The 16,199-nt window shown below is 42.8% G+C and overlaps 1 protein-coding gene across 1 annotated transcript in view; it reads right to left on the bottom strand.

The window, feature by feature from the left end:
- Positions 1-2,271: 2,271 nt before the first annotated feature.
- The window catches only part of foxo6b (forkhead box O6 b), a 50,529-nt gene continuing 36,601 nt past the window's right edge, over positions 2,272-16,199 (bottom strand). The window contains exon 2 of the mRNA XM_072370965.1: positions 2,272-6,411. Coding sequence (XP_072227066.1) covers positions 4,720-6,411 — 1,692 coding nt within the window. The 3' untranslated portion in view covers positions 2,272-4,719. The remainder of the gene's footprint in view (positions 6,412-16,199) is intronic.

Here is a 16,199-nt window from a genome sequence, read left to right as displayed (position 1 = left end):
CTGGTTGTAAATATATACGATGAGGAAGAGAGAAATGGAGCATTGGTTTTTAAGTTGCTGTCACCAGGCTGTCAGCGTGTCTGTCAGAACTAATCCATCAAGGCTCTGACACATCAGACTTCACATTTGCATGGAGTGCAGCAGGAACCATCCTTATTATGCATTCTGTCTCGCACTAACCCTCATCTCTCTAAGATGAACTAACTAGCATCTGAGAGGCATATTTTATAGAATAGCATAAGCTAGAGATGATGAAGAGCTGTTATTGACTCCTGACAGTGTGTGTGTGAGTCTGTGTGTGTGAGTGGTGGCAGATGCCGCCATCGTCACAGGTGTAGAGCAGCCATCTTGTCAGGTAAGCTGGAGCTAACCAACTATCTATTGCTTTGACTGTCTCTCTACAGACTCACATACACACAAACAGAAGTGTGTGTGTGTGTGTGTGGTGGGGGGGGTGTTAAGGACTCGTGTGTGTGTGTTGCAAGGTATGGCAGGGCAGATGCAGTCAGTCCCCAAGTGAGGAGGCCTCCTGAGGGACAAACTCAGCTGTGGCACGGTATCGAGTTGCTAACGAGCCTCATCACGCAGGCGATAGACTAGAAACAACAGGCGCACGTACAGGGGCCTTTGCACAAATACACACTCAGACAGTGATAAAGCTGAGTGTCTGTTGGGATATTTGGGGGGGGTTAGTCTCCAAGAGTGTGTACACACGCAAATACACACCCGCACATGTACACAGGCTTCACACACACATACAGATTTATACACCCCCGCAGAAACAACTAATGATGAAATGTGTTATATACCACTACAGTTAGCTAAATGGCAAACTGACTGTTAATGTGTAATCATTGTAAGGCCTTCTTTTGTGATTTGCATGATTTTATTTTCACATTGTAAGTGAAAAGTTAACTTCCAACAAGTCAGAGGTCAACACTCACCAGCAGTCCCTTGATTAAAGAGATCTGAAATGGGAAAACAAAGGCAATTTCAAACTTACAACCAAAACTTTCACCTTTGATATGACCCAGCTTACTTAACACATGCAAATGATGGATTCTGACCCAGTTGCCATTGTGTCATGGCTACTGGTAGCCACACACACAAATAAGGTTGAACCCAAGAGCAGACTGAGACAGTAAGACGGAGAATAGTTTATTTACAATGATTAGATGGTAAGGAAGATTCCAGGAGGTTCTGGTCCGTTGGGTCACTATAACGAGAGTGTTGGTCGGTTGAGTCCAAGGACAAGCCGTAATGTGAAGCAGACAGAGATGCTTACTTATTTCCTTGATTGTGAAGCTGTTCTGACAGCAGTCAGGGTGAGCAGGCAGCAGATCCGGAGTAGACTGGTGAATCATCGAAGGAGTAATAATTCAGTAGGATTCCAGGAACGAAGATCTCAACGGGGAGTAACTGGAAGAGAAGGCAAAGGTAAGACACAAGGAATACCTTTGTTATGAGAGTTAACCGGGGACCAGATTTACCACGAAGGTAGTAAGACAATCTTCAGACGTCATCTGTGGCTCCAGCCAGTCCTTATAAAGCCAGTGACTGATGAAGGTAGATGAGCAACAGGTGTGCTGCAGGGGCTTCACAGACTCTGCCTGACACTCTCCATGACCTGCTCTGCCCCACCTGCAACACACAGTCTACAACTCACGCATTGGGTGAGAGGCGGGGTACACCCTGGATGGGTTGCCAGTCCATCACAGATATAAACAACCATGGACACTCACAGGGACTTTTAGGGTCAATTTAGAAACACCAGTTAACTTTACAAGCATGTTTTTGGAAGGTGTGAAGTGGGAGTACCTAAAGAGAACCCACACATACATGCCTGAGAGCATGCAAACGCCACACAGAAAGGCCTCAGCTGGGAACCCTCTTTCTGTGTGGCGACAATCCTAACCAACTCACCACTGTCCAGCCCTACTAGGCAACATAAATGTAATTATTAAAAACACAGTGCAGACTGTCCCTATATGAATAATTTGTTTTCAAATGTGGACATTAACGGCATTACCAAAACTCCCGTCAGAGATTTATCCATCAGATTGTTAGAATTTATATTTTTTCCTACAGCTTAGCTTATAAAATTTTACTTGAACACCCATTGTAGAGACTGTAAATCCCAACAATGTCTTACCTTGATCAGGATCAGATGACTGTGTAAGCGCTGTAACATCAATGTATATTTGCTTGTGTATGCAGATAACATAAACACAAAAAGATCTGTTTTCTTTTTTTATTTATTTTACAGTCACCAGATGAGCAGATACATCATTTTAGAAAAGAAATTGATATTTGCAAAAAAATTATAATACAATTTTGTCAATATAGATTATGTACAGAATGAGATGCAGTCAAACTGAAATAGCATTCTGACTCTTTGTCAACAAGAAGACAGAGCAGTGAGGGGTCCTCCATAGATCAAAACCAATAAATATAAACTGTATATATTATGTATGCTGCACTCAGCCAGGCATGGACAATACCAGGGCAAGTTACTTCTCAACAATATTCCATTAATCAATTCTTGTACATCACTGTGCTACACACACAGACACACACCCACACACCCCCAAACACACACACACACACACACGAGAAGCTTGACACACAAGTGCACACGGGCCGGAGAACAAATTACAATTGGGTAACAACAATGAGCCATCTTAATTCATGAAAAAGAAAGAAGAATAAAAAGAAATACACATGGAAATACCCGTCATTGTCCTTGATCTCAAGGGAGAAGTGACTTTCTGGTCAAAGCTCACTGGAGCTGGCCGAGTAGCACTTGACATTTGGCCTGATTGAAACAGCCAATTTTACAGAAAGCTACTGAGCTGGAAAATCTCCTAAAGTCTAACAGATCCTGCCTACTCATTTAGCTCTTTCATTCAGCATTTCTCTATCTACCTTTCATCATCCTCTCATTTTCCTGTTCTCTCTGCCCTTAGAGGGACAGAAACCAGAGCACTGGTTAGCTCTTGACCCCCTTTGTCTGTTTTCAAGCTGCCCATGAAGATGATAAAATGCACACGGAAGCTTTTATCCACACTGTTTTGGACGGACACCAGCACAATCACAGAACGAGCACAAGAAAAGACAACAGCAAAGTAAAGCTATGGCCAGGGTTGGGCACAAACTCTCATAAAGAGGATGCTTAAAAGACTTGAAGGACACTGTAAGCACACCACTTTCCAATCGCTTTACCTTGTCGCAGGGCACCACCTCTCAAAAATCACACTACTTGTGCTTGGCAGGTGGAAGAATTATTACTTTGTGCCAATGAGCGAATACATGCACTTGCATAAATCATCCATCTTGTTTGGCGGTTAATTACTCTTGTTTACCCTCCGAGTAACCTCGGGATAGGGTGGCGCGATAGGAGGGAGCCTGGGAAGAGGAGATAGCGCAAAATAGTAATCTGCTGACGCTGTTCATCAGTGTAGTAATTCATAGGAGTAAAAGCACAACGTGGGCTTGAACCCAGGTGCTAGTGAATTAGACAAGGTTACTGGGGTTCTAAGGACAGCAGCTCCATCAACACCCTGGCCTGACCGCAGCTGCTCGCGAAGCTGTTCTGGGGTCAGCATGTGAAGGTGCCACGCTGAGGTAGCCCGGCACAGGCCAATCAGACAGCTCCTCAGGATGTACAGCAAGCTCTGATCGTTGCTTATTTCATTATGGGGAAAGCTACATAAATCCACAAAATGGAGAGAAAGAGGCACACAGGGAATATTTGCATTTCTCTTCTCCAATCATCTCCCCTCAACGCAACTCTCCTTCCCGTGACTTCTCGAACACGATCCCTTTCTATCCCTCCCCCATTTAGTGCAGAGTGACTTTTATCATCACTTTCACCAAAACACATTAAGACAGTGTGTCCGGAGTTGAAGAGGGAGAAGAGGGGGTTGAAAAAACAGAGGAGCACATTAGATTTGCAATGGTGATGCATCAATCTGGCATTACTTTGGAGATTAAAGAAAGGATGGTGGTGCTGATGGTAGCCTGATTGATGACTGTCCTGTGTTGAACTGAACAGAACAGGAAACACCACTGTCCACCCGCAGGAAGAGGAATCACGCTGACCTTGGAGTTCCCTAAAATTTCTCCACCCTATCCCTTTAGCTCTCATTTCGCCTCTTTAAAAGGCTAAATAGGAGCCTCTTTTCTTCATCCTTAAACCTCCCTGCCTTTTTACCTCCATTCTCAGAGCACCTCTACAATAAAGATATTTATTAAGCTGTTTGATCATGTTATCAAGTCAGGAACAACACCTTCTTTGAAGAAAGAGATACTATAAAGTGGATTGCATACATTAAACTTCAGTCAACACACAACAGCCTGGTATTTGTGTTACTGCATCTGTATGAAAAGACGAATGTAAAGTGCTTGAGAGCTTAGGACAGACAGTATGAGATTGGGAGAAGAGAGAAAACAACTAAACAAAATTGAAGGACAATGGGAGAGTCGCTTTAGCACTGGGCTCATTGGGAGCAAGTTCAGTACAGAGATTTTATAAACAAGGTCAAAGAAGGAGAAGAAAAGTACAATGTGGAAGTATAGAGAATCCCCAGGAAACAAATGACAATATGTATTGTCTCAGAAAAACAGAATCACAGTCAGTCCAAGGGCACAGCCCACCAGCAGCCTAGACCAGTGGGGGAGATTTCTGTCCATATGTCTATCAAACCCTAAGGCCTAAGTTCACCCTGGCACCCAACTTTGGTTGCTATGTGTTGGTGGAGGACAAGCAAAAGCCCCTAAACCCAAGCCCATTCCCATCCCCACCCCTTGAGACAGAGAACCATCAAAGTTAAAGTCCATGTTTTCTGTGTCCATAAAGTCATTGAGCAGGATGGAGTCCACATCACAGTCTACACTATTGGGGATGTTCTCCATCTCCAGCTGAGCAGCCATTCTACTATGAGAGTTATGCTGTTGTCCCTGGTATCCAGAATTCCCTGCATGGTTGTTGTGATAGTAGCCATGCCAGGAGTCAGTCATACCCTGGTGGTGAGCTCCTGGGTAAGACTGGTGACGGGGGTGCGGTGCTGATGCCACACGGCAGGGGTCCTGAGGAACATCCATAATGCCTGCAGGGTTTGGTGGCAGGGAAGGGGATATTGGGAGGTGGGGGCGTGGCCCATAGTGGTTAGAGGTCTTGAGACTGTAGGGCTGCAGAATGTCAGTACTCACCCGTGGGGACAGAGCGTGATGGTGAGGCCCACTGTGCATAGGGTTATGAGTGTTGTGGGAGGCATGGTTGTGCAAATGGCTCTGACTGGAGCGAGGATTAAGATCATGACTGGGATTTACTTTGTTACTGTGGCCATGCTCATGACTCTGACCATAATCATGGGCAGTGTGGGGCTTGTGGCTGTGGCTGTACTCGAGGCTAGCTTGGTGTTTGTGACCCTGATTGTGGTTCTGATGGTGGGTTGTGTTCTGGTCATGGACTGAGCTATGGCCATTGTGTAGACCAGGATTGTGAGCGTGCTCTTGGCTGTGATTGTGGTTGTGCTGGCTGTGAACGCCATTCCCCTGTGTCAATAGAACATGCGTTTCCCGTCCCTGACTCAACACTGTGTCTTTGCTGCAGTAAGAAGGGCCTCCCGTGAGAAGACTCTGTAGGGCATTGTTCTCTGAGTAGCCCCTCATTGGGCGCTGAAAGCTGACTGGCTTGTTCTCCTGGATGGTCTCCATGGGAGCGTGGTGTCGCAGCATGCCCATGGAAGACTGTCCGTACATGGGCCCGCAGTATGATCCCTCTGTTTTTGGCCCAGGCACATAGGGATAACTGTTGCATTTGATTTGCGGTGGCTGGGGGTAGCCACTTTCATCTAGACTAATAGCTCCAGTCAGGTCAGTCAGTTGTGGCAGTTCCACATTGGGGCAGTGGCCCCCAGTGCCCAATGCTGGAGAGCGGGTACTGGTGGGGCTGGGGTATAGCCGAGGGGAAGCTGAACATGAGAGTTCCTCCTCCTCAGGTTCATCAGCCTCTGTCTCTGCGAGGATTGGGGACAGGCAGCCACTCAGTGTTGAGGCAGAAGATGAGGTGCGGGAATGGAGGTCCGTCCAGGTGTCATACTCCTCACCACCAATGCTCACACCTCCTTTCCCTGCTGGACTGCCATGCTCTGGGGAGCCCTGCATTGCTGGTCTAGCTCCCTGAACTTGACGCTGTGCAAGGCCTATGGCCCCTGCTCTCTTTCGGCTGATGCGACCCTTGGTCTTCAGATAGCGCATCCCGTTTTCTATTGAGGCCGCACGTCGTCTGGGTCCTTTCCCCATCTTCCCCCCTTCTGGGTTGAGCATCCACCAGGAACTCTTCCCTGTCCCCTCATTTTGCACCCGGATGAAGCGACTATGCAGTGAAAGGTTGTGTCTGATCGAATTCTGGAATGAGAATAGAAAAAACAGGAAGGAGATGAGGGGGGGGCGGGGGGGGGGGGGGTGAAAAAAAGATAAATATTAACGTACAAGGGAATATTTAGGTCTAAAATGTAATTTTTTGAGAACACAAAGTCATTTCAAATTATCGCTACACTATCATAACTCCACATAAAGCAAGAAAAATTATGGATAAAGAAAGAGCACACAGGGGAGAGCACAGAGGGCAGGGAGAGTGAAGGACCAATCAATACCTCCCTAGACCAGCCTCTCCTCTCCATGCGCTCACTGAGTCATAATATGGACATGAGTGCAGCCTCCACATCAAACCATCACCAAGGTTACAGAAATGAATCACGCAAGGCAACCCAATCACAGACAGCCCATATCGATTGTGGGACGTCCAAATATGAAAACCTGAGATCCAGCCAGAGCTGGGGAGTGTAGGGAACAAGGGGAGGAGGTGTGATTTGGCAGAAGACCTGGAAGAGCACCAGAATGAAATAAGAAACACTAACACATGGAGTTGGAATAAGATAGAGAGGCAAAGTAAATCAGTGGAGGACATGCTCATCTAACCTCTTTTAAAACCATAGCACAATTAATATGACTGTAGGCAACCACAGCGAATATCATTCTGATGAAGTCTTCTTGCCAGCAGCTTTGAGGAGAAGATGGATGTGGCAGCTGTGGGTGGGTGTGGAGTGTGTGCGTGGCTATATAGGATAAGCCTCTCCAGACCCTTGTTTAAGTGTCTGAGTGGCGTTTGTATAGTTAATCCCGGGCTCCACAGCAGCATTTGAAGCCAGTGCCAACCTGGAGTGAGTTGATGAGATCTAAACCTGCCTAAAGGAAAGCTTAGCAGGGATACATATCATCTCAGTTGGCCAAGTTAGTCCAAGTACAGCATGTTTATCCAAATCTTTCCTTCCAGATGCTTTTCCTCACTCTCTTTCTTTTCTTCCGTTTAGCTTTTTTGTCTTTTCTGATCTTTTGGCAGGAGCAAACTCTCCACCCCTCTAGCCCGTGTGTACAATCACATACTTTTCTTTTTCCTCTCCAGAGATATCTATCTCTTCAGCCTTGTTTATTACCTGCACATAGCTCACAATCTCTGTCTCCTGATATCTTGAGCCATTCTCTATCTTCATTCACTCCCCGCCTCCTGTCCAATTTTCCTGCTCTCAACCTCATTCATCTCCCTCTCTGTGTCCCAGCCTCTCTTGATCACAGCATCGCTCATTCTCTCCCTATGTCTACACATCCATACTCTCAGCATCTTCCACAACTTTCAACTTCTCCTTCCTTCCTTCTTTCATCCGCTCATTCTTTCACACAAGCAAATACCAAAAAAAAAATCAACAGGAGATGCAAATATATGTTCAATAGCCCTTCAAGCGCCCCCCACACACACACCAACATAACGTCTAACCACATGACGGCTAACTGGACAGGCAGCCAAAAGAGGTGTCGTCTCTTTGTTATTGCAGCATATTATGAAAAGCAACACATTCACAACAGCAGGTAATGGGTTTCTCACAAAATGTTTACAGGGGGAATTCAGCTCTAAGTGGGCTTCATATCACTCTTATATCCTACCTACTACCATTTTCACTCATGTAGAAATGCACCCATCCCCAAAGTGTGACTGCAAACAGGTAATTTCATCCCATCCTCCACTCAAATCATGCTGCTCTGACTAGGCTCTCTGTACAGATGTGGATAGTGGATTGGAGATCATTTTTCTTTTTGGTCTGCAGTTCAGTTCTCTCCAAAACATGAGATTGACAAAACTGCACAAGCTCTAACAAGCACAAGATAGGCTGACTCCACTCCTTAGCCGAGGTGTGCTAGAGCAGACTTAATCAAAGCCAAATTGAATGATGTTGCATGTGAAACAGGCCAACAATGGAGGCGACCCGCATCAGGTGATCTGAGAGTAAAACCCTGACAGTTTCCTCTACAACGTGACAGCTCTGGCTGAGTGTAGCTATGGCAACAGAGTAAACCAAAAGAGAGAGAAATGAAGAGAAGAGAGATGATGGTAGGAAAGAGAAGGGGGGAGGAGGTGGGGAGGTGGCTGGTGCTGTTTGATGCTGCAGGCAACTCCAAACAGCCTTTTATCTGAGTCTGTCAGATTCCTGCTTCCAATCCACCAGGGAGGCTCAATCACCAGTAGTCCCAACGCCTCACTACCTGTACCAAGCTGTGATTAGCAGTCGTGTGTGTATGTGTGAGTGAGTGAGAAAGAGAAAGGGAAAGAGAGCTTCTATACAAGAGCAACAATTATACCTTAACCGCACACTGCTGTTAGTTTACCTGCTGATATATTGTATATAGACATGAAGATCTATCTATCTATCTATCTATCTATCTATCTATCTATCTATCTATCTATCTATCTATCTATCTATCTATCTATCTATCTATCAAGATAGATATATGGCAGCTCGCTGTCATGCTTTTCTGTATACATACAATGACAATGTGATTCTGCATGTCTGCATTAAAATTGCTAATAATGAAACTCTGGTTCAGGAGATCCCCACTGTGTTTTCCCCTATCTGTTCCAAGATTAGATGGTATCTGTTTGTCAACCCTATCTCATCACAGGAGCGTAATAAGGATCCAATGAATAATTACTGAGTAAGATATAGTAAAGTGATCCTTTGAGAGGCTGCTGGAGTTCTTTAAATGCAATATACTTTGATGTCCAGATGAAAATTATCCATATTCATGTGTGGGAAAACTGATTAAGATTAAAGATTGTCAGGTATGGGGTTGAACAGACATTGAGTGCATATTTTATCAAATTAAGTTAAAAACTGATATTAGGATAAATATGTACTCTGTCAAACCAAATTAAAAATTACCATAATGATGTAGAAAAAGTTAGGTGGAATTTTATTTCTTCTTTCTGTGTAGTTACCACTTTGTTAGATGCTAAAGCTAAAGCATCCCTGCCTTGAATCCTCTGGTCAAGATGATTCTTATTTTCCTTTTCCATCAAATTTTTTGGGTGCACAATTAAAGAATTTTCTTTTTCCAAAAATGAATTAATTTATGATGGAACGTGATTTATTTTCTGACATAGGTAACAAAAAGCAAACATGACTGAATTATCAGCTATTTCCACCTCGAAAGAAGATAAATGTCCAGTACAACATATTAAGAAGTCAAGGTACAGGAATGGTCCCAAAAAGGTACATTTACATTGTCGCTGTTTACTCGTAGGGTACAAGCACTATACTATGAAAATTGGTATTTTTGTACCTTTTTGTCTATAAAGCTGGAAGAACAATCTGCTCCCCAGTGACAAAAATGGTACACACATGTATCCACTGGAAACTACTATCACAAGTACTGTCAATACAGAATCACTTATTAACCTAACATACATGTTTTGGACTGTGGGAGGAAGCTGGTAGTACCCAAATAAGTGGTGATAGCTGCAATAATAAACTGTTCTTTAGCACTTCTGTCAGGTTGTTTCTCACTAAATCACATACTGTCAAACCTTTATCAGTGAACACATTGATACTTTGTAAGCAAAAATACAGCATAAAGCGTTGTTATCAGCTTGCTTTGCTAATAATAGCTTGGCTAGTCAATAAGCACAACAATGAGCTAATCCTACTGGTTTTCCAACTTGTAACTGGATCAGTCAACTCAGTTGGGACATCATTCAGTTCTTAGTTCGACTTTGGAGGAGAATAAAACACAAATTTATTCCATCCCTACAGGTGTATATAAACTTGCCTGATTTATAATTACATTTCAGTGACATTACAAACTTTCACTTAAAATTTACTTCGTCTTGATACTGCTTTGAAGAGGTAGGTTGAGTGTAGGTTAAATCACAGGTGCTTCACTCACCTAAGTCTACAAGTTGTGTCTTAGGTAGGTAAAAGCAAGTCTTCCCTAACCTCAGCAAAGTAATTAATTTACAATAGTTAAAACAGCTTTTATCATTACAGCTAATCAAACCTGAACAGGTAGCTGTGTGAGGTCACTTGCATGTTTGCACTTGCACCCTTGCATTTTCTGTTTGGAAGACACTGCAACTAATAATGTCCTTATAACTTCAATGCTGTTAAACATTAGCAAAACTTTATGAATAAGTGTAGTAGTTATGTGAAGAGTATGCGGTTTATAGCAATAATAGGCTATATAGCAGCCATTATTAGCACAATGTGCACCACAGTGGAAAAGAACCTCCAGCATAGCTTTTGGCCAGAATGAAACCTGTAGATTCAGCCCTCTGTGGCACAAAGCTGCCCATCCCAGCCTCAGTGTATATATTAACTTGTCAGAAAGACTGATTCTGAAGTGGAGGAGCCTGCTCCCTTTGCTCTCAACCTTTGCTTTTGTGCTAATTCAGGAGGAGATGGGCTATTGCAGCAAGCACTGGGAATTATTGTGTCCTCATATCTATCCAGCTTCTCTACAGGGAATCCACTACACTGTATCCAGCTCCACTACTGTATATTATACATAAACAGTGATTGAGTTTGACCCCCACACACTGCTGCTTTCACTGAGTGGCTATCCCATGGCCAGTCCAGTGCTCAGCTAATGGTCCATGGTTACACAATTCTGTCTGTGCACAGAATTCTTACACTTATCCCTTTTCCTAAAATGCGACACTTGCCCACAATTCACGACTAGCTTTGAGCAAACAAGAATATTGGCAGGGCAGAATTGACTTTGAATTACATCATATTTCACTATACTGTTAAATAAAGCTGCAGCCATAAATTACACTCATACTTGACTTTAGAAACTGCTGTATCACATGCACTTTAGCAGCGACTGGAGTCATGACAATGAGGTTAGCATACAAGTTCACTATAGTGCATCTACTCAGTAGCTGTGATGATTAGAAGACGACATTATTTGCAATATAAATGCTCATACTAACTAGAATACAAAGAGCCATTTATCTAATGAAAATCATATGAAATAGATGGACGCTCATAAAATTGCTAGTAAGTAACCTTGTATGGATTTATTTTGTTTAAAAATAACATTTTTGAAAATATTCTCTTGTTCTTTAATTGGATTTGGTGGAGGATCTAATGTTTCCCCTACATTTAAAAAATTTTTTCTTTATTTACTTTAAGTGGAGTATTCAGAATGGTTATATGCACAGCTGAGTCAAACTACAATTACTACAACTCAGCCTGGCCATTTAAATAGATCACAGACCATGTCCCAGTATACATGCACAGAAGGAGACTTGACCAATGTCCAATGATGCAACGCTTAGGACTGTGAGAGAAAATGTTCAAGACAATCTGCTGCCTCTCTGTGCTTCTCTCTCTCTTCTCTGTGAGAGATCATCATACATGTAAGTATAGTCAAATTCCCTACACAGATATTGTACTCAAGTAACTTGAATGGTAATTTTGTCAGGTGATGCTTTGGTTGTAAAATCAGGTTTTTATTAGAGCAGAGCGACCGTCTGGAAATGCTTTAAGAGAACACGCATTTATACCTGGTCTTAATGGAATGATTTTCAGTCATAATTTCTTATGTGTTTATAGGACTGACAAAAGACGTGTCAAAAAAGATATGTGAGTGAGAGCAAGTTAATTTGGATATAAAGCAATATACACTTACACTAGACTGTTTTTACAAAAAGATGAAAAAGGTGGAGCCTGGGAGCATATGCAGCGTGTCTAGACTCATTTGACTCTAGTTCATATATAGGCTAGAGTGATTTGAACCCCAACTGCATTATCTGATTTCTTACAATCTTACACTCAATCACATTACACTGTGAGTTGATATGTTTTGTCCATCATCAGCTCTAACATTTATATTGAGACTGGAAGCAGCATTATGAATGGCCAGACACTATACAGTGTGCTCTCTTATAGAGAGGATGCTGTGTGCCCACATACTCCATTTCAAATCAGCACTAACGGAGCAATGACTAATTTTCTAGATTATTATTTTCATCTTTTATTATTCTGGGTAACCTAGCTAACACTAATTACATCTATTGCAAATGATCTAGTTTGTGTTGCATAGCAACGAGAATGATGTAAACCCCTCCACCCCTTTCCCTCTTGTTGGCTGTTACTAGCAATTATCTCAATGGAGCTGTGTGTCTAAGCAGAGGAACTCATCATTTGTTAATCCAACACAAGTGCAAGTTCAAATCTGTTTGAAGACATTCCCCCACTTCTTTCCAAATGATTACCTGTTCCAGGACTAGATTGTGTCTGTTATTAAAACCAAACTTGTTATTTTTTGGAGGTTGCAGAGCATATTCAAAGAGGTGATTTAGTGTTACTATGAATAAATGTGTAATGCATTGTGGTGCTTCATTCGTTTTCATTAAGTTTGGTACAATTACATGTGAAAAATTCACACACATCTAACTCACTGTCAAAAGCCTGTTATTTATTATCAAAATTATACCTTTGATCTGAAGGGGACAAAAAAAGTTCATTTTTGCTAGAGTTCTTCAAATCTCATTCTTGCCATCTGTAGGGGTCCAAGAGAGAGACTGGGGGGGGGGGGGGGGGGGGGGGGGCTCAATAAGCAATTGAGTCCAGTATGGCCAATCATTTCCACAATTCTTTTTACTTTTCAGCCTAGGCCTATTTTGTTTGTGTTATGATGGAAAGATTAGTGATTGGGTCAGCCAGACAGAGATGGAAGAGTCCGAGGGTTTAGAAGGATCCTCATTCCAGAAACATCCTACAAAGTGATTTGAAAATAATCACATAGAAAGGCAAAACATGTGCAAAGAGGTCCACCAGATTACAGAAATGCAATGCATCTACAAGACGCTCACTGAAAGCCCTTTTCATAGAGTTTGTGTTGTGTTGTTGTACAAACAATATTCTAATTATACCACCATTTTTGGCCTTATGCTCATTCATACTTACACAACTGAAGGCAGTGTAACACACTATATAATAGCATGTTTTCCATTCTGGAATGATAAACCAACAATTGGTGTTTTGACAAATCCTCTTGTCAAAATGTCCAAATAGGTCGTTTGGCTGTTGCACAGTGCTTTCAACCATCTGCCCTCAACCAGGGACAGATGTTCTAGAGTAGACCAACATATGACACTGTGTTTTCTTTTTTTAACTTTGTTCAGTCAAAAATAAGTCAACACTTTACTGAGTTTAGGCAGAATTAATAGGCAAGTTGGCTTGGGTTAGAAAAAAATCATTGCGTTGCATGAAAACGTTGCTTTCTACTTGAATTTATGCAAGAACATCATTTGATGTTCACAAATTACCTGTGGGGCCATTTTTGGGAGGAGGCCAACTTCCACCATTCCAGCTGTCCCTTACACACACTTCGACTCTGTGACTTACCTCCGCTTTGGGCTAAGAGGTGCACCAACAACTGCAGTTCTGTTTCCATACTTCACAAACAGATCACAAAAAGGTCCACTTTGATTGGACAACGTGAAATGTCCAGAGACTCATAACTATGTTATTGGTTTTTTTTTTGTCTCTTTAAAGTCTGAATGTCTTGGTCTTGTGTAGGTGCACAAGGGTCATTTTATTGTATATGTCTGTGACCAGAGACCTGTTCATAATCATAATTCTTCTATGATTATCATCTTCAATCTGTTGTTACTTTGTTTTCTACTTTTTCCTTCTCTTTGTTCAGTTTTCCTCAGGATGTGCAGTAATATGCTCTTGATCATTTGCATTTTAAAAGTGCTACATAAATTGAGCTGAGTCAACACACTATTTGCTACACATGTAAACAAATGCCCCCATATGTATTTCACAACATGTTCAACTTGATGTGCATGCTCACAAAGACACACACACACCCCATTACTCACTCTCCACACCAAACTGGCAATCATACTTAATCCCTCTCCAGCCTGGGTAATCCCCGACAATCCAAGGCTAATCCTGGTTAATTCTGGGCACTCCTCAGCTGGGTTTCACCCTGAAACCACAGAGACAGGGTGGGGATTGGTTGGATCATGGCGACTGAGGGTGGAAGTGCTGTTGATAGACATAATTGGTTGGGCAGTTATCAGGAGTCAAGAAAAACAAGCACAGGTTTTCACTGTCTTCAAAATCCATCCAGATTGACCCCGTGTTATTTGTCACATCCCAGTTTCACTGATGTCACTGCTCCTGGTAGAAAACATGTTTTTCACTTCAGTCGGGTGTGTTATTCCATACATGCTAACACATGGCACCGTTACTTTGCCCTTCTGCTGGTGCCACAGATGATAAAAGAGCACTATACACTAGTGGTGTCATGGTCTTGTCTCGGTCTCGACCCCTCAAGGTCTTGGTGTTGTGGTTGGGATATACAGTATGAGTCATTCCTCTGTTATAATAGGCTTCACAGCTCTACCTGCCGAAGCTCCTGGCTCAATTCTTCTTAGTGGCTATTGATCACTTAAGACGCCTTGATCAAGCTGCTCCCTAATCTAGCATTAAGGAGATATCGACCTTTTCACCTCTATCTCAGACAGACTTATTACATTGGCACAGTGGTACAGTGGCATTCATAGCACACTTCACTATTACAGCTTCATGATGAGCTTTACAGTCTGTTTAAGCCCCTTTGGTGCAGAGCAGGCAGCAGAAACACTTGCCATTTTAAAAAAGCTGTCAATACACTCAAAGCCAAGAGTGTTAATGAAACAATATATCACTGACAGGTAAGAGATGGAGATGCTCTGTTAAAAACAAGGAGCCTTCTGGTGTTTGCTGGCTCGACTGTGTGGCTTTCAATTGAGTTTGCACATGGAGACTGCAGGATATGTGTCTTTGAACCAAAAGTATACTCATGAGAGCATAAAAGCAGGAGCAAAAAGGAAACTGATTTACCTTCTGCAGCGGCTCTGTCAGCAGCGAGATGAAGGAAAAGGTTGCAGGGGAGTTCTGCCTCTGGACATTTTTTGGCTTCTCTTACCCCTCTGTTCTCACAGAAGCTAAACCTCTGGGAGAGGGCTCTTTAGAGGATTCAACGCAACATCATGTAGTGGATTTTATAGTGCTTTCTGCTTCACATTTTACAGAGCCCACCTCTGATTTATGGCGCATTCCACAATGCATTCAAAGAGGACTGTTGCGTTTTAAATTCCATGCAGCTCCCTATTAGATGTGGTCCAACACAATCCTGCTGAGTGTTGTTGGGATTGTTCTCCTCTGCCTTGTTGAGAAGTAGTGGGACTAAGTAAAGCTGTTTTCTTCCCTTGCTCAACCATTATTTATTAATCCATTTCACACAGCCAGGAGTCATTATGCACGGTCCTGTCAATGGGTATCTCTCTATGCCGCGCATTTATTTGATAATAAGCAGGAGTGGGGGAGAAGATAAAAGCGCTGACTGTGTTCATTGTAGAGCGTTTTCTGCAGGCGGGGATACTTAAATGAGAGCATCTAGGCTCTGTGTGGGAATGGGTCTCGTCTGCTAAGCCTGTCTGGAGGCAATCGATGTAAATTAGTCAACGTTAAAGATTCACTTCCTGTGACTGATGTCACGGGCAGCACTTGTCTCTTTGAAGGGAAATAAAGAAGTGGGAGGCAGAGGGATTAATCAGGTTGGAGTAGGTGTGAGCATGTGGAGTTTGGATGGGGGCTAAGCTGGGAAAAAAGATGCTATTATTTTGGCCAATTGTAGGAAAATAATAGGTTAGAACATCCAGAGGAATGCAGTGTAACTTAGAACATTTAAGGAACACAATAATGTGGTTGTGTATGAGGCCAGTTTCAGCAAAGACCAATCAGTTTGAATAAACGTGCAGAATTGTGCTGCTGCAACTGTTGAAACATTGGTTCATGGAA

The sequence above is a fragment of the Leuresthes tenuis genome, unplaced genomic scaffold (assembly GCF_036924035.1).
Source record: "Leuresthes tenuis unplaced genomic scaffold, fLeuTen1.0.hap1 SCAF_18, whole genome shotgun sequence".
NCBI lineage: Eukaryota > Metazoa > Chordata > Actinopteri > Atheriniformes > Atherinopsidae > Leuresthes > Leuresthes tenuis.
Note: the sequence above shows the minus strand (reverse complement) of the source record. Positions and strands in the feature narration are given on the sequence as shown.